At 42.4% G+C, this 22,349-nt stretch overlaps 1 protein-coding gene and 1 long non-coding RNA gene across 6 annotated transcripts in view; both read left to right on the top strand.

Moving 5' to 3' along the window:
- The first annotated feature begins 11 nt into the window (after nucleotides 1–11).
- ARHGEF37 (Rho guanine nucleotide exchange factor 37) overlaps nucleotides 12–22,349 on the top strand; it is a 48,166-nt gene continuing 25,828 nt past the window's right edge. For 2 of the 5 annotated variants that reach the window (XM_080995229.1, XM_080995232.1), the window contains exon 1: nucleotides 19,298–19,796. Coding sequence is in view for 1 of the 5 variants with exons in the window: in XM_080995228.1 (XP_080851354.1) it covers nucleotides 2,481–2,496 (16 nt within the window). In the remaining 4 variants the exon portion in view is untranslated. Of the gene's footprint in view, nucleotides 149–2,371; nucleotides 2,497–19,297; nucleotides 19,797–22,349 lie in introns of those variants that run through there. The other 3 variants (XM_080995230.1, XM_080995231.1, XM_080995228.1) reach the window with 3 other exon arrangements.
- LOC308471361 lies at nucleotides 3,229–6,557 on the top strand. The gene is made up of 2 exons (XR_013982916.1): nucleotides 3,229–3,411; nucleotides 5,836–6,557. It is a non-coding gene; the product is annotated as an uncharacterized lncRNA (long non-coding RNA).

Here is a 22,349-nt window from a genome sequence, read left to right as displayed (position 1 = left end):
CATTCCAGACTTTTCAGCCAATCAGGAAAAACAGAGATCAGATACTGCAAACTGAGAGCGACTCCCAGAGACTGGCGTCTTAGCAAATGTGGAGTAAAACATGGATGGTTAAACAGTGGAGATAATAGAAAAGAAGAACACAACTAAGGTAAGAATCTGCCTGTATTTGTGTTTTCAAAGCTTTGGCTGTAAATAAAATGCTCCAAAGGTGCTTCCAGACTGATGCTTTTTTGGGGTGGGATTCAGTCACATACCAGCAAACTGAGGCTGTGTAGTAAAGTCTGACTGGGAGCTTTTGCACAACAAACCTGTTTCCCCCTAAAGGTGGGAGTTTTTGCAATAAGGAAAGTGATGGGAAGATGCGCTCAAAAGTGTGGGATGGCGTCATCTAACTTCCCTGCAAACAAATCAGAATGAATGCTCAATAAGCAGGTTATCTGGAATCAACCCAAATTTGTGACACGTAGTGATGGAAATATTGACAGCTGCACAAATTAGAGGTAGGGGTGAAATAATGTTTGTCAGGATCCGAGTTGAAGACAGGGATGTTCTATTAGTTCATTGCATTTCTTAAAACTTATATAATCACTGAAGTTTGCTCCAACCACATTTTACCTTTTGCAGAATAGTCCTCTATGGTTTATTCAACACCAGTGGTGTATCATCCAGACATAAGGCCATGTTGTGTATTCTGCAAAATGTTCTTGACACCATTATTGGTGGGTTTGTTCTGCTTCAGTTTGTTCTGTGATACTTTTGTGATGCTATCACACAATTGCTGTGTGAAGCGGCTATTGTACAACAAAACTGGGACGAAAATAAGCCAAAACTTTTGTAGTACAGGAAGTTATGGGATATGTACTGACTGGAAATGAAGCAGTGTGACTTCCCTAAAACAATTGCACGTGCAAGTAGTATGGAAAACAGGATTGCCTCATGAATGCACATTAAAAAGGACTCAGGCCCATAACAGTTGAGGCACGGGAGGCAGTCTTGCTGTGGTGGAAGAATTTATGCTTCAAGCAAAGGATGAGTAGATGCTTCCCGCCCCCGTCCCCCTGGAATCGGGAGTGTGGAGCTGCCAGAACACTTCCCACTCGCACATCCTGAATCAAGACCAAAGAAGAGGGGTGTCTCCAGACTATCAAACTTTTGCAGAGGGATTCAAGTGCATACTGGAACTAGGTTTGCACATTTAAAGTGCTCTGTCTCCCTAGCGCAACAAATCCACTTTTCAAAAGAGCTGGGGGGTTTTTGCCGTTCGGAAAGTGGAGAGGAAATACATTGAAAAGTGTGTGATGAACTAATGGCAGATAAGACATGTAAACACCCCACGGCACATGTGAATGAGGACAAATGCAGGATGGATGTTCATTGTCATATTACCACACTTTAAGCAAATTGGAACGGATGCTCAATAAAGGTTGGATATAATCTAACTACCACTCCATGTAAGCTTTGTGCTAGTAAATCAGGATGAAGCTCAGTAAATAAGTTGGCTGGTGGTGGCATTAAAGCAAAATGCTGCTGAAGCGGGGAGCCTAGCCTTCATTTTTAATAGGTTACATGAGCATTCACCGTCTTAGGCAGCATGGTGAGAGAGCATTTAGTCTCCAAAGACTAAAGATGTTCAACCATCACTTGTGGGGGGGGGGGGAACCTTTCAACATTAATGAGCACAGCTGGGTAGTTATGCCACCTATTTCTCCCAATGTCACTACAAAATAAATAGGCAATGAACTGGCCCAGCCACATACCATGCAGCAGTCACTATCCAAACACATCAGCTGGGGAGGGTGAGGAGATTTCACCCCTCCCATATCCAAGAATCTCCTGAGGAGTCTGCTGATTCTCCAGAGAGGAGGAGGCGTGTTCTGCTCTCTACTTATTCTGCTCCAGCACCGAGTCAGTCAGTCAGTCAGTGTCGGAGAGAGAGAGAGACTGAGTGTTAGAGATCGTGTGTAGAGATAAGGTTGCTGCTAAGAGCAGCTGCAGACACTCAGTGCAGTGCAGCATTTATTTATGCTTAGACCTATTTAGCTCTGTATATAGTTGTATAATAGTTGTAGATAGAATAAAGAAAATATTCTACAGAGCTGCTCTCCGAGTTGTTTATATACTCTTCTAGACTCTGCTGTATTCTGCTGTGCGACGACTGTCCTTTTGTTGGAGTGAATCCGGTGCTCACAACTCTAAGCTGTGAGTCCACAGCACTTTGACCTGTTCCTGTGCAGAAGGTGGTCTCTGGAAGTGCTACCCAGCTCGCCTAGCCCAGTCGGGGCTGAAGTGGATGAGTCCAGTTGGTGGCACTGGCTCAAGGGCGATGCTGACAGAGGGGACAAGACATTGCCAGTAACAAGATGTTGCCAGTTGAACAATGGGAAAATGTGATATATTTCCAAGAGAAGCATTACTTTCAGGGGCTATCTAATTTTAATGTATAAAATAATTACCTGAATCTTTGCAGCAAATGAGTGAGAATGCTTCATGTGCAGGGTAAGCATTAAATTGGCACTGGCCTAGGGAATGGTCTGACGGCACAGGATGCCGTTCTTCTACCACTAAAACTAAGCTTCAGTGGCAGGCAGGGATGAAACATGACCACACATTTCACAGCTGGGATGATGGTGAAGTTTCCAAGAGTGCTATTTGCTGATTTCTTGCATATCAGATAAACAACATAGGAAGCTGCCTCCTATTAAGACAGACCGTTGGTACACCAGTCACAGTACTTTCTAAATTAGCTGGTGGAGACTGTCTGCGGTTTCAGGCAGGGTTTTTCCCAGCCCTGTCTTGGGACACCAGGGTTTGAACCCAGGACCTTTGTTTCTTTATTTGTTTGTTTGTTTGTGTAATTATTTTACAAAGGTGTTATTGTAATTCACCAGATCTTAACCTATTACAATACAGTGGTACCTCGGGTTAAGCACTTAATTCGTTCTGGAGGTCCGTTCTTAAACTGAAGCTGTTCTTAACCTGAAGCACCACTTTAGCTAATACGGCCTCCTGCTGCCCCCGCACAATTTCTGTTCTCATCCTGAAGCAAAGTTCTTAACGCGAGGTTCTATTTCTGGGTTAGCGGAGTGTGTAACCTGAAGCATCTGTAACCTGAAGCGTCTGTAACCCAAGGCACCACTGTATTTGTAAGAATGGATTCCAAATATCATTGAATTTGTCCATGGCGAGTCTGTGTTTATATGCAAGTTGTTTGTATGTTGTGAGTTTTATAGGTCTTCCATCCAATCGTAGAAGGGAGCCGCATTTTTATTTTTCCAATTCACCAGTATTGGTCTTTTTGCTGTGGTAAGGGCATGAAGAGTCCACTCGTATTGTCCTTTTGTAAGGTTCCATGTGCTGGGTATATAATTCAAGAGGATACTTTGCTCTGTAAATGTAAGGTTGTTCCGTACAGTTCTTTTTTTTTTTTTTTTAAATGATATTTATTAAAGTTTCACAAAAATACAGAAAACAAAGAAAAAAGTATAAATTACAGCAAAAAAGCAAAAAGTAAGAAAAAACATACAAAATAAAACAGTTAAAAACACACTAATGTTCCATAACCTATCTTCCTTACTCTTATTTCCCCAGACCTCCTCATACCTCCCTTCTTTGTATTCCAATTCAGTTTGTTGGTTCAGCAAATCCTTACCATTAATCTTTTACCCAATTGTTAACCTTTTTTTTTCCCCCCATGTCTCTTAAAGCATTACAGCTAAAAACCTCTTAATTTCTATCCAGCATCCTTCTAAAGTTCCTTAATTTTACAATATTTCTGTAAATAGTCCTTAAATTTTTTCCAGTCTTCTTTCACCGACTCTTCTCCCTGGACTCGGATTCTGCCAGTCATTTCCGCCAATTCCATGTAGTCAATCACCTTCATCTGCCATTCTTCCAAAGTGGGTAGATCTTGTGTCTTCCAATACTTTGCGATAAGTATTCTTGCTGCTGTTGTAGCATACATGAAAAAGGTTCTGTCCTTCTTTGGCACCAGTTGGCCGACAATGCCCAAGAGAAAGGCCTCTGGTTTCTTCAGAAAGGTATATTTAAATACCTTTTTCAGTTCATTATATATCATTTCCCAGAAAGCCTTAATCTTTGGGCACGTCCACCAAAGGTGAAAGAATGTACCTTCAGTTTCTTTACATTTCCAACATTTATTATCGGGCAAATGATAAATTTTTGCAAGCTTGACTGGGGTCATGTACCACCTGTATATCATTTTCATAATATTCTCTCTTAAGGCATTTCATGCCGTAAACTTCATACCTGTGGTCCATAACTGTTCCCAGTCAGCGAACATAATATTATGTCCAACATCTTGTGCCCATTTAATCATAGCAGATTTCACCGTTTCATCCTGAGTATTCCATTTCAACAGCAAGTTATACATTCTTGACAAATTTTTAGTTTTGGGTTCTAACAATTCTGTTTCTAATTTTGACTTTTCCACTTGGAAGCCTATTTTCTTATCCAAATTATATGCCTCCATTATCTGATAGTAGTGGAGCCAATCTCTCACTTTATTTTTTAATTTTTCAAAACTCTGCAGTCTCAATTTATCTCCTTCTTGCTCCAAAATTTCCCAATATGTCGGCCATTTGGCCTCCATATTGAGCCTTTTCAGAGCTTTTGCTTCCATTGGTGACAGCCACCTTGGGGTTTTATTTTCCAATAAGTCTTTGTATCTTATCCAGACATTAAACAATGCTTTCCTAACAGTATGATTTTTAAATGCTTTGTGTGCTTTGACCTTATCATACCATAAATATGCATGCCATCCAAATACATTGTTAAAACCTTCTAAATCCAAAATGTCTGTATTTTCAAGAAGTAGCCATTCTTTCAGCCAGCAGAAAGCTGCTGATTCATAATAAAGTTTAAGATCTGGCAGGGCAAATCCACCTCTTTCCTTGGCGTCAGTTAATATCTTAAATTTTATTCTGGGCTTCTTGCCCTGCCAGACAAATCTAGAAATATCTCTCTGCCACTTCTTGAAACAGTCCATCTTATCTACAATTTGTAATGTCTGAAACAAAAACAACATTCTAGGCAATACATTCATCTTTATCACAGCAATACGGCCCAGCAACGAGAGTTTCAAATTTGACCAAATTTCTAAATCTTTTTTCACTTCCGTCCAACATTTTTCGTAATTATCTTTAAATAAGTTCCCATTTTTGGCTGTCATATTAATCCCCAAGTATTTCACTTTCTTTACCACATTCAATCCTGTCTCATTCTGAAACCTCTCTCTTTCAATCGGTGTTAAGTTTTTCTCTAAAACCTTAGTTTTTAACTTGTTCAATTTAAAACCTGCCACCTGACCAAATTCCTGAATTAATTCTAAAACTCTTTTAGTACTAGATTCTGGCTCCTGTAACGTCAATACTAGGTCATCTGCAAATGCTCTCAATTTGTACTGTTTAGCTCCGACCTGTATGCCCTTAACCAACCGGTCCTTTCTAATCATATTTAGCAAAACCTCCAGGACCGATATAAAAAGCAGTGGGGAAATTGGGCACCCCTGTCGTGTCCCTTTTTCTATCTTAAATTCTTCCGTAACCACATTATTTACAATTAATTTAGCCTTTTGTTCAGAGTATATTGCACCTATACCATTTTCAAAACCTTGGCCTACCCCCATCCCATGCAGATTCTTCTTCATAAAACTCCAAGAGATATTATCAAAAGCTTTCTCCGCGTCAACAAATATCAATACTGCTTTGGTGTTTATATTCACTTCTAATTTTTCCAAAATATCAATTATATTCCTCAAATTATCAGACAGGTGTCTTCCCGGGAGAAAGCCCGTGTTCTGTACAGTTCTGTTACTAGTTTCAGTTACCTTCTGCCAAAAATCTTTCAATATAGGACAATGAAAAAACATATGTTTTAGAGAAGCATTATCCCTATTACATCTCCAGCAGTTAGATACCTTAGATAGCCCTTATTTAAACAATCGTAATGGGGTTCAGTATATTCTAAATATTATTTTTTGTTGTATGAGCCTCAATTTAAGGTCCAAAGACACCCTTGTAATATCAGTTAAAACAGTTTCCCACTGTGTGGTGGAAACTGAGATCTCTAGTTCTTTATTCCAATCCTTTTTTGTGGAATATAAGATTTTCTCAGAAAGAAACTCACCAGACAAGCTGACCAGAGGAGGAGGAGCTTTCATGAGTGTGCACAGCTAAGTATTACAATGTTGCTTTTGTTTTGAAAAATTCCAAAACCCCTTTTATTATGACTATCCAAAAGTAGCGAGCAAGCTTTTGAGTACAACATACTGGTAAGTCTTTGGTGTAAATGGTGTAGGGAGGATAGAGCGGTGAGGGAAATGTTACCTTGGTATTGAAGCCATACTGTCTGCCTTGGTCAAAAGTTCATTTTTATTGTATTGTCTTAGAAGAGGCATGGCTATGGAGGTTGTCAGGAACGATGCCTGCACTTTAGGATTTTCTCACTGTACTACTGCGTAAAAGGCTGATCACTTGGGAACCATACTGCTCCTACTGTGAGCACTCTGGAGTCAGAACAGAGTATAAATCTGATACATTTTTTTTAAAAAAAAAGTGGTAAAGCTATTACAAGTGGAGGAGGAATGTTAGATGCCAGATATGTGCAAATGTTTGTCCTGACCCAGGGAATTAATGTTGTTAGAAAGTTAGTACTTTCTAACTTTTGCAGAAACATGGAGGTGGAACACTAATCAGGGGCAGGACTTGGGATAAGGCATGGGCTGCACAAGCAGTTGCTGAGCTTCAACTATATACAGTATCATGCAATTGTTTGCTGATGCAGAGTGCAAACATACCTCAACTATTGCGCAAAATGTAAGGAGTGCTGTTGTAGAGATCAAAGTACAAGGGTGAACGTATGTCAGTTTGGAGATGGCAGCAACTTCCAGCAGATATCATTGAATGATCTACCGTATTTTTCACTCTATAAGACGCACCAGACGACAAGACGCAGCTAGTTTTTGGAAGAGGAAAACAAGAAAAAAAATATTCTGAATCTCAGAAGCCAGAACAGCAAGAGGGATCAATGCGCAGTGAAAGCAGCAATCCCTCTTGCTGTTCTGGTTTCTGGGATAGCTGCGCAGCCTGCATTCGCTCCATAAGACGCACACACATTTCCCCTTACTTTTTAGGAGGGAAAAAGTGAGTCTTATAGAGCAAAAAATACGGTGTGTATGGTACTAGATTTCCTTATTTACTTGCAAACAAGTGTCCTGCAAATAAGCCAAGCAGGTTGGATTTGTTCCTTTGCTTTACAGTAAATTTGCTTTACCCAACACATCCAAAGTACTTATACCCCAATCTGTGTCTCACATATAGAATAGTGTGTGTCATTCTTTTGAGGATCTCCATAAAAGTATTGAAATAGTTCACATCCTGTGGTATCTTGATTCCACCCTACCAGAAAGCACCAACAATCTGCTAGATAATCTGAGTATTTACATCTTATAATCTTTCTTGGATAGCTGAGGAAATTGTTCTGTGCTTTCCTGATGCTGTTATATATGTTGAGTAATGTGAATGATATTGTGCCATTTGCAATTAAGCATCATTCTTTCTAGCAGTAGCTGGAAGCAAGTGATTCAACAGGCATGGTTGTTGGGTAGTGAGTGGGTAGCATAGAAACCCCATTATGCTTTTTCCTTTGTGCATTCACCACAGAAAGCCGTGGAAAGTGTTGAAAGGAAGAAAGTGCATTTGGGGCACAAATCAACACACTAGGGGGACAGGAAGTGGAATGGCATGGTGGGGTCTGTGTAAAGCCCCAGATCAAAAAGTAAGGCATTTTATTAAATAGACAGGAATCATGTTCACACATTTTAGCTGACAATATCCAACTTTGTACTTAGCATTATTATCCTGGCTTTTAAATATAAAAAAGATCATCACATGCAACAAGGAAATGTTGCATGGGTGGAATACTGCAGTGTTGAAATCTGTTCATCATGTTTATATGATACTGCACTTTGGCTTAGTGGTTAAAGCGTGTTGCTACACCTAGAGTTAATTGATGGAATATTTGAGTCATCATTTTCCACATGCCCAGCTCTAGCTGTTTTACAGTTTACAGTGTTTTCATGAACAAAAAGGAGCAGTGGAATTGTTATTTTGGATGTGCAAAGGATACCTGTTATTACTGCCATTCTAAGCTGTCAAAGAATGCAAACTCTCAAGTTTTGCAGAAGGAATTTCTTTTCTTTTTTGCAAAACTTTATGAAGTTGAGAGAAAGTGGGGGAAAGCTCATTCTCAATAGAATATTATTTCTTCTGTCAAAATATAACCTGCCTGGATGACCACACACAGACACACACACACACACACACAGAGAGAGAGAGAGAGAGAGAGAGAGAGAAAGAAATCTACCAATATACTTCAGGGCCTCATTTTTTCCATTTACTACTACTACTGCTATTGCTACTACTACTAAAGTTGTCAGCAGGTGAGCCTCTCTAAGGAGGGCATTCCGTACACAGGGCACCACAACTGAAAAGGCCCAATCTGTAGTCAACGCACACCTAAATTCAAATGGTGAGGGGATCCAGAGGAGAGCCCTCAGATGAATTAAGCCCTCTTCATGAGAAGACCCTCCCCTGAAGAGGACGTCACTGAGGGCAGAGGAAGCCCCAAAGAGACCAGAGGCTCAGCAGGACTTTGTTTAGGCTGCTCAGCCTCCCCACCTAACAGCTGGCATGCGTGGTAGCACAGCAACAGCAGCCCTTTTCCCACTTGTCCTCCAGCGTCCAGCTGGCCCCAAGCTTTAATTCTGGTTGTGAATGTTTATGAATACAGTGTTTTGGGCATGGATTGTAGAGAGAGTGGCAGAGAGGGTGTTTAGAGGTTGCTCCCCACTTGACGCAATTTCACTTATGTGTGTGGGGCCCCAGAACTTAATGCCTGTATATCCAATTCTCCATGTCATGCAGGATGAAGGATACTTTAAAAAGCAATGTCCTCTATCCAACCAGGTCTGGATTGGAACCAGGGCTGTGAAGATGAAAGCCTCTGCATCTTTTTACCACTGTATCTTAACTGTCCAGTCTAGGCATCTTTTAGGACTTTGTCTGTGGCTTAAAATGATTTCATAATATGAAAGCATGAATTAAAAGAAGGAACCCGTTTAACAATAGACACACCTGCATCCTTTGCAATGCACAGTTTGCAGTAAGAAGGGGAAGAAAAATAGCTAAGTAATACTTTCATTGTTTAGCATCTTTTAAAAGACGTGATTAAGAGGATGCTGAGAGCTCAGAGGAAGTTGCTAAAGAATAGAATTCTTGCTTTAAATAATGAGAGAGAAGCAAAACTTTCAAATGAAAAGGGAAGTGGGGAAAAGATTTATGCTTCCAGGTATTAATCATCAAGCTCTGCCTATAATTCCCAGGCTTTTTGCTCATCATTAAACTCAGACTGGTTCTAATTTAACTGGACGGGCTGTCTCCCTGCCTAATAATGCAAGGCTCCATGGACCTTTCCAGGTGATCATCATTTTGCAGTGCAATGAATGTGCACTTGTTACAGCGCATATAAAAATGTCTTTCCCCCAACTAGCACCTGAGTTGTGGGGGAAATCAGGGTTTTCCAGCACTGAAACTGCTTAAGAAACAGCATTTTTCAGCCCAGCAAGTGCATCCACTGTGACAAATGTTACACTGATGTTGAAGACTGCTTGTGCGTGGTGTTTATACCATCACAGACAGTAAGCAGTAAAATGCTCCTCATCTATGCCTGTGCCATCTTGTTTTCTTTTTCTTTAAAAAAAGGAATTCGAAAAAGAACTTTAAACGCCATTTACTATTTCTACTGTCAATACAATCCTATGCCTTATCTACACAACTCATTTGACTCAGGAACCAGTCAGAATAAAACACCAAGAACAGATATCTCAGATTTTATATATTAAGAGACATGGAGCAACACCACTCCCTGTACCCACAGATCTGTGAGCATGCCAATGTATAGGTAGGGCCTGCAAAGCAAAGGGATCCAGGCCCTTGGCTGGAGTGGAGAGACCAGCTGTGGATTTTACATGCAGATCTGCCTACTGGTCTATGGAATAGGCTTGTTTATTCTCACTTGAATGGCACTTCGTCCTTCTCCGCCCCACCCTCCTGCTCTGGATCTGGCTTTGTAAAAGAGGTTTTCGCGGAATCGATAAAATGTCCAGGAAAAACCCAGAGTATGACAAATAGGGTGATTTTTTTTTAAAGAGAAAAGCTGGTCAACAACTTTGCCCGGATTTTCACTTTTGGGAATATGGCAACCCTGACTGTGGGAGGGGAGGGGGTTCAAGCCTCTTTCTATGGGGAGCTCTGGAGCTTGTGGCAGCAAGCATCAGTTGCTGTATTGATACACACTGAGCCATGGGAGGATCTGATAGACAAGGTGCTGTGGGCTCTTCAAGGGAGTATGATCACCATGCATTAAGGTTTAGAGGTAATGTTTCCATGATGTCATCATGCATTCCTGCATGGGTAATTTGGGGGCAGTGTGCAGTGTTGTGATTGGTAGGTAATGGCGCAGTTGCCAGGGATGCTGTGGGAGTGACTCTCGGCGTTGCTGCATTATCTTATGTTCATACGGTATTGACATTGTTTACTATTTTTGGCTGCGTTAGCCAACATGGTGAGAGGCCAGGATTGTTTTCTATGTCCTCCTCCCCCATCCTTCTAGATGTGAAACTGCTAAAGCATAACCTTGGAGAAATTGCAGGGAGTAAAATAAATGGAAGGCACTGGATTGGGAGAGGAAGCTAATGGAAAACATAAGAGACGGTGCTCTGTTCAGGAAGCAACAACCCATTGCAGTTACCGGCAACCTTAAGAGATGGTTTCCTATCACCCTGATTAGCTGCATTTAAACTGCTCAATTGAGACCCTTCAAAGGATCAAGAGATGAAGGTTAATAGCAACCATTTCTGCCCCAGGAGAGAACAATTAGGTTTTCAGTGAAGATTTTCCATTCTTTTATAAAGTTCAAATGGGAGGAGAAAGCTGTAGGACAGAGGATGCATTAGGACTAGATCGAATTGTGTGGGTGGTGGTGAAATTAGAGGGAAGGTTGCTTAAAATTCTGAAAGATAATGTTCTGCTGAGTGCAAGCCTGATCACCGAAGAGACCTTTATCCTATATTAAATGGGCAGACATCAGAACAGCCAAGCCTATTACAGGCTCCCAGCCCATAAATACACCTCTTGGAACTAAAATGCTGACATTTAATATGTTCTGCTCACCTCAGGTCCCCTATGCTGATATTCATTGCCTTCTTAATTTTTTTCCTCTTGCTGTTTATGCTGTGACCCACACAATTAAGGTGGTTAGAGCTCATCATGATTGGGCTCATCCCTGATTGGGATTGGGCTCATCCCTGAAAGGGAGGGTGAAACGGATTATAGAGATGAGGTGGAGCGGCTGACAGAGTGGTGCAGAGCTAACAACTTGCTCATAAATACAAGGAAGACAAAGGAGCTTGTGGTGGACTTCAGGAGACAGAAGAGCAACGTCCAGCCACTTTTGATTGATGGGGTCTGTGTGGAGAGGGTAACAACATTCAGATTTTTGGGCATTGAATTACAAGAGGATCTGTCCTGGAGTGTCAACACAAGGGGGCTTGTGAAGAAGGCGCAGCAGAGACTGTACTTTTTGAGAATACTAAGGAAAAACCATCTTCCGCAGAAACTGCTGCTTGCCTTCTATCACTGTGCCATTGAGAGCGTGCTCACTTATGGCTTATGTGTGTGGTACGGAAGCTGTACTACCCAGGACAGGATGGGGTTGTGCAGGGTTGTTAAGGCAGCAGAGAGCATTGTTGGCTGCCCACTCTCTACCTTAGAGCAGATTTATGCCACAAGGTGCCATAGGAAGGCACTGGACATAGTAAAAGATCCATCGCATCCTGGTCACTGTCTCTTCGAGCTCTTGCTGTCGGGACGGAGATACAGGACGATGAAGACAAGAACGAGCCGTCTTAAGAACAGCTTCTTCTCCAGAGCGATCTCGGCCCTGAATGGGAAGCCTGGACTTTGAAAGTCATCTAATCTCCCTTGCTGTATTATACTGTATTGATTAATTAATGTTTTTATGGAGCAGTCAAGTAATTTCGTTGTCCCCGAAGGGGGCAATGACAATAAAGATATTATTATTATTATTATTATTATTATTATTATTATTATTATATTAGAGAGGCAGTACCACATGACACAGACTTTCCCCTAGTCTTTCAGTAATTTTTTATCTATGGAATGAGTGATAATTCTTTGCTATAACAGTGATTCTGTGTCTAGAGCCTTTATTGTGCATGAAGTAATATTCATTGAAACAGAACAGTTATGTATATTTCTCAGTTAGGGTTCTGTACGCATTCAAAACTCAGAAGCAGGTGTGAAAGCTCATTATGACTAAGTCAATAGATTAACCATTCTGCAGCTCAGGCCATATGCCGGCTTACTCAGGTGTAAGTCCCATTGAGTTCTGAGATGCTTACACACAAGTGTGCATAGGGCAGCATTTGAAAGCGGGGAGCCCCCAGATGTTGTCAACTCCAGCCAGCATGATCAGGAATAATGGGAGTTGCAGTCCAGCCACATCTAGAGAGCCACAGGTTAGTCGCCAAAAGCTTTAGCTAAATAGTAGGTGGAGAACATTTGTTGGGGCTGAAGGTTAAAGGCAAACTTTGCTTCTCAAACTATTTTGGTTTGGGTGTGGCACTGTAACAGGAAAAAATAAGATGCCCTTTCCACCCAATAATGAATGGTAGTGTTTGCTTATTAAAATAAGAATAAGAAAATTGTAGAGTTGCAGGGCACCCAAGGGTCATTTAGAATCATAGAATCATAGAATCATAGAGTTGGAAGAGACCACAAGGGCCATCGAGTCCAACCCCCTGCCAAGCAGGAAACACCATCAGAGCACTCCTGACATATGGTTGTCAAGCCTCTGCTTAAAGACCTCCAAAGAAGGAGACTCCACCACACTCCTTGGCAGCAAATTCCACTGTCAAACAGCTCTTACTGTCAGGAAGTTCTTCCTAATGTTTAGGTGGAATCTTCTTTCTTGTAGTTTGGATCCATTGCTCCGTGTCCGCTTCTCTGGAGCAGCAGAAAACAACCTTTCTCCCTCCTCTATGTGACATCCTTTTATATATTTGAACATGGCTATCATATCACCCCTTAACCTCCTCTTCTCCAGGCTAAACATGCCCAGCTCTCTTAGCCGTTCCTCATAAGGCATCGTTTCCAGGCCTTTGACCATTTTGGTTGCCCTCCTCTGGACACGTTCCAGTTTGTCAATGTCCTTCTTGAACTGTGGTGCCCAGAACTGGACACAGTACTCCAGGTGAGGTCTGACCAGAGCAGAATACAGTGGCACTATTACTTCCCTTGATCTAGATGCTATACTCCTATTGATGCAGCCCAGAATTGCATTGGCTTTTTTAGCTGCCGCGTCACACTGTTGGCTCATGTCAAGTTTGTGGTCAACCAAGACTCCTAGATCCTTTTCACATGTACTGCTCTCAAGCCAGGTGTCCCCCATCTTGTATTTGTGCCTCTCATTTTTTTCATTTAGTCCAACCCCATCAATGCAGGAATCTCAACTAAAGCATCCATGACAGATTGTTATCCAAAATCCTCCAAGGAAGGAGAATCCACCCCCCAAGGGAGTCTGTTCCACTGTCAAACAGTTCTTCCTGATGTTTAGTCAGAATCTGCTTTCTTGTAACTTGAAGCCATTGGTTCGGCTCCTAGCCTCTGGAGCAGGAGAAAACAAGGACCAACTTACAATGAGTCTTGTGGTTTGCCATTAAGTGCAGGATTTTACTTTTAGAAATAGCCAGCACAGACCAGGAGAGGGGAAGATCTGGATCAGGACTGCAGCAGTGAGCAAAGGGTTAAGATCAGGCCCCCGTGCTGGGAAATCATGAAAGGAAAATTCTACACTGGGGCAACGCCCAATTTCATAACAGATTACACTTTGCAGTACACACTAAACCTTTAAACTTTCCTTAATATCTCAGAAAAACTCAAAATAAGTTTTGGCTTTCTTGCTTGCTTGCTTGCTTGCTTGTTAGTTAGTTAGTTAGTTTTTTAAAAAAATACTGGTAGTTATTTGATAAATAGAAGGTGACATGCTTAATCAACCAGAAGTTGGTGGACAGCTTTATTTAGATGTTGCTATCAACCACTATCTAAATGATCAAGGAATCATAGGGTATTTCAACTGCAGCTATGTGCCCTTGTTATCTATCTAATGGGTTTCATAAGCAGATAAAGGGTAAAGGTAAAGGGACCCCTGACCATTAGGTCCAGTCGCGGACGACTCTGGGGTTGCGGCGCTCATCTCGCTTTACTGGCCGAGGGAGCCGGCGTACAGCTTCCGGGTCATGTGGCCAGCATGACTAAGCCGCTTCTGGCGAACCAGAGCAGCACACGGAAACACCGTTTACCTTCCCGCCAGAGTGGTACCTATTTACTGGTATCTACTTGCACTGTGTGCTTTCGAACTGCTAGGATGGCTGGAGCTGGAACAGAACAACAGGAGCTCACTCCATCGCGGGGATTCGAACTACCGACCTTCTGATCATTTCTGCAAATTCCATGGATCAGAAATAGGAAATGATGAATGAAAGGGGTTCTGGACTCAGAATCACAATCAAGTGCTTATGTCCAAAAAAACAAAAGGCTTTCTCTTGCAAATAAAGTAGTCTAGTGTTGTAAGCAGTGCAACATAGGAAAAATGGACTTGAATGAAATTGTGACACAAAGTAACACATGAATTGGATCTCTGTTTCAACTCACTTGAACATACACAATATGTATCACCATTCTTACTAGGTGGTATTAAAACCTGTCTGAAAGTGAAGGGGAAATGGAAGTGTTATATCCTGCACCACTTTAATAACTCCACATCTGTGGCAAAAATGACCTGACCTTTGGTGTATGTTATAGGCAAATGATTTTTGTCCCTTCTTCCTGCTTACCTTTTGTTTGTATTTATTCCTGAATCAGAACATGGGCTTGACAACAGATTGAATTTCCAGTCTCATAACATTTGAGTGCATTGGAAAATGAGTACAGCAAGTGACCGAAGCCCCATGTGGTAGCATGATATTCCATCATTAGGATGATGACACCAAATGAACATTAAATGGAATATCACCTAAGAGATGTTAAGACCCTACTTACCTTGTCTGGGCACAATGTGCTAATGACCTCGCTGCTGTGATTAGTTACTGCTCTTCTGTCACACTTCACATGTACTCATCTCTCTGTGAGGGAGGTCATTTTAAACGATAGTTTTCAGAGCAATCATTTTGGAAGCATCTCAAGAGCTTGATGTTCTTTCAAATCGTTGGTTATTTTACCATTAGATCATGTGCACCAAAACAAACAAGATGAATTTTAACAGGGAGAAATGTAAAGTATTGCACTTGGGCAAAAAAAATGAGAGGCACAAATACAAGATGGGTGACACCTGGCTTGAGAGCAGTACATGTGAAAAGGATCTAGGAGTCTTGGTTGACCACAAACTTGACATGAGCCAACAGTGTGACGCGGCAGCTAAGAAAGCCAATGCAATTCTGGGCTGCATCAATAGGAGTATAGCATCTAGATCAAGGGAAGTAATAGTGCCACTGTATTCTGCTCTGGTCAGACCTCACCTGGAGTACTGTGTCCAGTTCTGGGCACCACAGTTCAAGAAGGACACTGACAAACTGGAACGTGTCCAGAGGAGGGCAACCAAAATGGTCAAAGGCCTGGAAACGATGCCTTATGAGGAACAGCTAAGGGAGCTGGGCATGTTTAGCCTGGAGAAGAGGAGGTTAAGGGGTGATATGATAGCCATGTTCAAATATATAAAAGGATGTCACATAGAGGAGGGAGAAAGGTTGTTTTCTGCTGCTCCAGAGAAGCGGACACGGAGCAATGGATCCAAACTACAAGAAAGAAGATTCCACCTAAACATTAGGAAGAACTTCCTGACAGTAAGAGCTGTTTGACAGTGGAATTTGCTGCCAAGGAGTGTGGTGGAGTCTCCTTCTTTGGAGGTCTTTAAGCAGAGGCTTGACAACCATATGTCAGGAGTGCTCTGATGGTGTTTCCTGCTTGGCAGGGGGTTGGACTCGATGGCCCTTGTGGTCTCTTCCAACTCTATGATTCTATTCTATTCTATGTAACAGTTTGAACAGCATGATTTACTGGAATAGAAGCAATTTAATGGAGACAAACAGACAGAATTGCCAAGATTCATCCCTGTAACTTCTTTAAGTACCACGTCTTAAACATTTGCTGAGTTGGGTGTGCATGAAATACTACATGCTCCCCTTGAAGCTTATATGGAAATAGTCTGAAACAAAAACATTGCTTTCTGCAGAGAGGTAACCTAGTGCTGCAGGATTAAGGAGATCAGTGAGAGATATTAAGAATGTCAGTGCTAGATAAATTTAAAGAAAAATAATAAGATGACATGTTAATGCTTTTGGAAAGCTCAAGAGCATTTGAAATAACAGGAACAATCTCAGTAAAACTATAAAGGGAAAATATTCATTTGGTGTTGAGCCCAGTAATGCTGGGTTGATGAGAAAATGGGACTAAAAGATTGATCACAGAGATGGGCTAGTTGAGGAACACATTAGGGGCAAGGTGACCAGATGGCAAAAGCTATGAAATTAAATGGAAGGCCTGAGAATTCGAAGGAGGATCAATAAATAACTCAACAAAGAGGACTACACTGATTTGGCCTCATAATGCGAATGGAGTGTCAAAAGACCGCAAACATGAGTTTTTAGATTTCATTGTGTATTAATAAATGGAAAAGGGCAAGACCAAGAAATATGTAGATTCTTGTGACTAAGGAGGCTTGCAAGTAAAATTGGAAGGTAGCAAAAGCCGTGAATATTATGACATTATATGGCTGTTCCTAGTGTAATTGCTGGACAGCTGAATAGGATAGATAGCAGTGGGTGGTGATTAAAGAGGCAAAAAGTAACTTCAGCTGACCTGGAGGAAAAAGTGACATTGATAGATTAGGCCTTCTGAGGAAATAGTGCAAGCTTCGTAAGTTGGAAGGTTTAAAATGAGAGTCTTACCCAGCATACGGCCTGCATAGCCAAGGTCTCTTTCGAGCCCAAGAACATACAATAAGAAAATAGGCCTGTGGGGCAACCTACATTCATATCCTGGCTATCCTAACTTACCTGTACTGACTATCCTGAGGTTTTTTGACCCAACTCTGGAGCCTCCTTCAATTGCTGGGCACTGTCAACCTTTGTAACCCGACCTGCCCTTCTCTTGGTTCTTTTATGCGACAAACAATTCTAGTATCATACCAGAGGTTAAATGACCCAATCACTATATCTTACTATTGCGGGTTCCTATGTTCAGTTAGATTTGTCCACTGAGCATTCATTCAAGGATCTGTTGGCTAAAAACAGGTACACTTGGAATCTAATCACCAGTGTGGGAGGCAATGCCTTGGATGGGGAGAGGATGGCTGTACTATTCCTGCATGGAACATGGGAAGCTGCCTTATATTGAGTCAGACCATTGGCTGAGTAGAGTCTATACAATGACTGGCAATGGTCCTCCAGAATTTCAGACATGGTGTCTCCCACATAACCCTATCTGGAGATGCCAGGGATTGAACCTGGGACTTCCTGTATGCAAAGCAGATGCTCTGCTGGGGAGCCACCTTCCCCAGCTGATGAGGGTCATGCCTACAAGCATTTTGCAATCCTGTATGGGCTCGTCCACACTTCTGTTTGTCCCATGCCTAGGAAGCATGGATCTGAACAGTTTTCTGCTTGTTCCATGCTTTCTAGGCATGGGTCTGAGCAGTTTGGCCTTTCCCTCACTGCTTTGCCCTGGAAAACCTACTCTTTTGTCCTGAATCGGAACAAACAGCAATCCACAGAAAACCTGAGTGTCATTTGTGCCAATTCAGCACTAATGACTGGGTTTTCTGGGGGTTGGGTGGGCAGTGGAGCAAATGGAAGAGTGGATAAGTCCCATCTTTCGGCTTTTTTAGATGTGGAAGTCATTATGCCATGCTCACAGAGCAGATATTTTATGGCTAGCACTGACTGAACATTCTCAAAGTTCTATATGTGTCTACTGGTGGGAAAGAGTTGGCGATCTCTGCTTTAAAGTATGCCCTCCTGGTTGACTGTTCCCCTTTTCAGCCCTTGGCTGTTTTTTTGTGTCCTGTTGACCGTGCTCCAGTGTCTCCTTCTGGGCCTGTTTTGGGATTTCCTTAGCAAATCTAATTTTTAATCTGCAGGTCTCCATTTGCAAGATCCCAGTATACAAGGCTGCATCTAGTGCTAGAACTTTTAAAACATCAACATGTTCTTATAAGTTGCCTTTCTGTAGAAACCTTTGCTTAAAGCAAGTCATCAAAATAAAATAAGCAAGCAGAAGTAACAGCACAGCTGAAAACCAACAGCCTAAAAAGTAAAACAGCTACCATACAGTAAACAATGGTGTCAGGCTAGCAAATCCCACCCCTTAAAAACATGCAAGCTAGGCTTTGTTAAATGTTGTTGACATTAGATTTGTTAGCAACAGGAAGACAAATTTGGGAAGAAGATGCAAGGCAAATATGCTGAAGCCAGTGAATTATAACAGATTCTACTGATCTGACTGGTAGAACTGGGAGATATGCCGTTATGCCATTCCATCTTCTCAACCTTCCCAGGTCACCTTGAGGAAACCTACCTACAGTCACACACACTATCAGAAAACCGCCGAGAGAGCCAGCTAGGCCACGAGAAAGCCATGCCATCAAATCTGAGAAGCTTGGCTGGCTGGCTGCTGCTTTTTGGAGTCATCGCCTGTGCCGCCCCCGGCATGATTATAAAGATGTGAAATTTAATAAACATGAATTAAACATTAAACCTCCCTCCTCCACTGGTACAATTTGTGCTCCTTCCCAATCAAATCTGTTTTGATTTGGGGCTATTATGGTGCAAAAACCTGTAATTACCAAATGCTCAGAAATCAGCCTCTAGGGAGAGCTTATGTCCCCACCTGTCAGGCATAGCGGCAGGAATACAGACCGCAGTTTATATACTTTCCGGGGCATCTTTTCTTTTTAAAGCAAAGCCTATTTGCTCATGGCTGTCATAAACCTCCAGACCACGCTTGTTAATAAGAGTAAATGAAGCTGCCCACGGGACATTGCGCTGATGCTAGAACATGCTGAGGGTTTGCCAGTTAGTAAACAGGCTTTGAGGGAGTGCCTTGGAGTGAGAGGTGGCCTACAGCCAAAGCTCAGTCAGCTGAGTTGCTGTTTGTGGCCTGCACTGCTCTCGGCTCCCCACAGGATTTTCCTATTGTGTGTGAAGGTGTTTCTTTTTTCCTGCAGCTGGCCCCCCTGCCAGGCCGCAGGGCCCATTCATTTCCATCTAGAAATCTCTACAGCTGGCCTGCTGCCACCCCGGCAGGGGTTGCCTTGGATGCATATTCTCTTGTTTTGGAGCACTGTGAGTGAATACACTCATCTGACTCCCGCCTGGACTCGCGCATAGCCTGTGTGGCTGCAGTAAACAGAGCAGCGAGAGAATGGCAGCGAGGGAACGGAGCCTGGCCTGGCTCACAGACACTTACTTGCACACAGCTGAGAGGGCCAGCCAGTCCTCTGCACACATAGACACAAACAAGCCTGTGCTTCTGCAGCTGGAACGCAGTGGGTTGATCATTAACTCAGAGGCGGCGGCAGCAGCAGCAGCAGCAGCAGCAGTGAGGCAGCTTAAACAAGTCGAGAAGTCCCCAGCTAATTAGCAGGTAAGAATTAAGAAGCAGAAAAGCCAAGGAGAGCTGACAGCAAGCGCTTTGCTGATGGAGGAGATGTCCTCCGAAAGGGCAGGGGCCAAGTCCTTGGAATTGTGTGCGTCTCACAAAATCTCCCGGGCAGCCATTAATCAGGGACGGCTGTCTCTCCCTGCATGGATGAGTGGGAAGGTTGCATAACCACATTCCAGATCCTGCACATTCACTGACTTCTGCAGGGAAGAGCAGGTGCCTGTCACAGGAGGCGGTAAAAGGGAAAGCTGCTTTTTCCATAGTTTTTAGAGAACCAATATGTTTGCCACTTTTTTTGCTTTCTGGCAGCATCCCTGAGCATTTAACAGCTGCATGGCAAGCAGGGATTCTACAGGTGCGGTTGAGTTGTGGGAAGCATCGGCTGTTTTTAATCTCCCCCTCCCAATTATTAACAGTACAGAAGTCCTGCTTGGGAAAATGAACAACCCGAACTGGGTGGCAGCAGGACTCCTTCAGCAGGTACAAAAAGGGACTGTGGATGATGCAAGCTCCTGCCTGCCTGGTTTCTGTGTGGTGTTTGTACATGTTCAGAAAGTCCCTGCTGGGACTGTACCACTTCAGAGTGAAGGTGAGGGGTGGCATCTTTACGGATGGCCTGCAAGACAGAGCTGTTCTGCTTGGCCTTTGGTTTAGACTCAGTCTGACCCTTATGTTTCCATCCCTTTATGGTTTTGATTTATGGGCTACTATTAAAATGAGGCTGCTTTTTAAATTGTATTTTAACCCGTATTTTAATTAACTCCCACCCCTATTATGTTTTATTGTAATTTTATTGGTGTTAGCCACCCTGAGCCCAGTTCTGGCCAGGAAGGGCAGGGTATAAATAAAAAATTATTATTATTATTATTATTATTATTATTATTATTATTATTACATACTTTCCAGCAGCATCTGGAAAAATAGTATGTGTGAGAGAAGGCTACATTCAGAGACCCAGACACGGTAGAATTTTGCAGGCAGGTGAGAGCCCTCAGTCATGGAATTCTCTGAAATGGCATGTCCCAAAAGAGTCATACCACATGCTTTTTCTGAACATGCAGATAGGTTCTTCTATTGGGCCCAACACAGAGTACTCAGCTTACTGTCATTATTCAGCGCTGTCACTTGTTTGCATCGGGCCTTCTCTCCCTCATTTTTGCCATATGTTGATTGGAAAATTTGGGAGTTCTATAAAGCAGGCTGTCTCTCAGGTATATGTAGGGCCAGTGACTTGCCCAAAATAACAGACCAGTTCAGCAGGAAAGGTAGTATGAGTTCTTCCCTATTGACTAGCTTTTCATCCACCTCCAGTACTGTCAAAGTTATGCACTTTCAAGTCCCTGTAGAAGCCTTCAGCCAAAGAATGGGCTGGTTAGTTCAGATGAGTAAGTGAAATTCAGCTTCCCAACATCGTTTTGCCCTTTGCTGCCCTCCCTATAGGGTTGCCATGTCACAATGTTCTCTTTTCACTGATAGAGGCCGTATGCCTCTGAATACCAGTTGCTGTTGTGCTCAGGTCCTGCTTGTGGGCTTTCCATAGCCATCTGGGCCTTTGGCCTGATCCAGCATCACTCTTAATGCTACAGTGACAGTAGAAGCCACAGCTGGATGCAGCAAGGATGAAGTTCTTTGTGTCCAGATTCTGGACCCAACAGCTCCTGTTTCACTGATCCAGAGTCTACCAGAACCATCATTATCTTTTCACTTTCTGTACCTGTTGTCTTTACATCAAACAAGAAATTTTGGCCCAGGCCTACTGTTCTCCTTATCTTCCTTCATTCTTCCTGTCCCATCACTTACAGTTTCCTCATGTGTAGGAAAGAGATGTCATTAGCTTCTTGAACCTTCTGTGGAGAGACTGCTATGAATCCCAATTAAAAGAAAAAACTTCTTCTTACAAATATTTTAAGAGTACAACTCCAGATTCCTACAAAAAAGAAGACCTTATAGTCTCCTCTCCAAAGGCCTCTTTGGCAGTCATCAAAATTACGGTATATCAGACATTTATGCAACCTGTAAACAAGCTCAAATGCAGTCACTTAATTCCACAACTAGATAGTTAAAATTCCTGCAGCATGTTCAAAATTTCCATTGTAATTTTCTTGTTTAGCCCAGAATGCTTTGATCTGCTTGATTACCCGCCTCTGTTCATTCTTCTTCTTCTTCTTCTTCAGCAGCACACATCATGTGGCCTCCTCAGGCCCAGCATTTGATGATTGCTTCAAAATCAATAGATGTTCCAGGGGAAAACAAACTCTTCCATACTGTGATGAGAGCTGACACAGGTTCAACTATTGTTTCTCTTGAAGATCTTCTTCCAAGGGTCTTGCCTTGTGATTCTGGTTGGAACATTTTGTCCGTGCCTCTCTTGCTTTCACTTTGAAACAAGCCTTACAGAGAGTTCAAGGAAGAAGCTATCAGTTTCATTTCCTTCAATTTTCTGCCAGCAGGAAAGAAATAAGACAAAGGGAGGAGGCATGCTTCTTTCCATAAACAAGTGTTCTCCACTCTTTCTGTAACAAATGGCACATATTT

This window comes from Podarcis pityusensis, assembly GCF_964106645.2.
Source record: "Podarcis pityusensis genome assembly, chromosome: 2".
NCBI lineage: Eukaryota > Metazoa > Chordata > Lepidosauria > Squamata > Lacertidae > Podarcis > Podarcis pityusensis.
The sequence above is the reverse complement of the archived record's forward strand: the minus strand, read 5'-3'. Positions and strand labels throughout refer to the sequence as shown.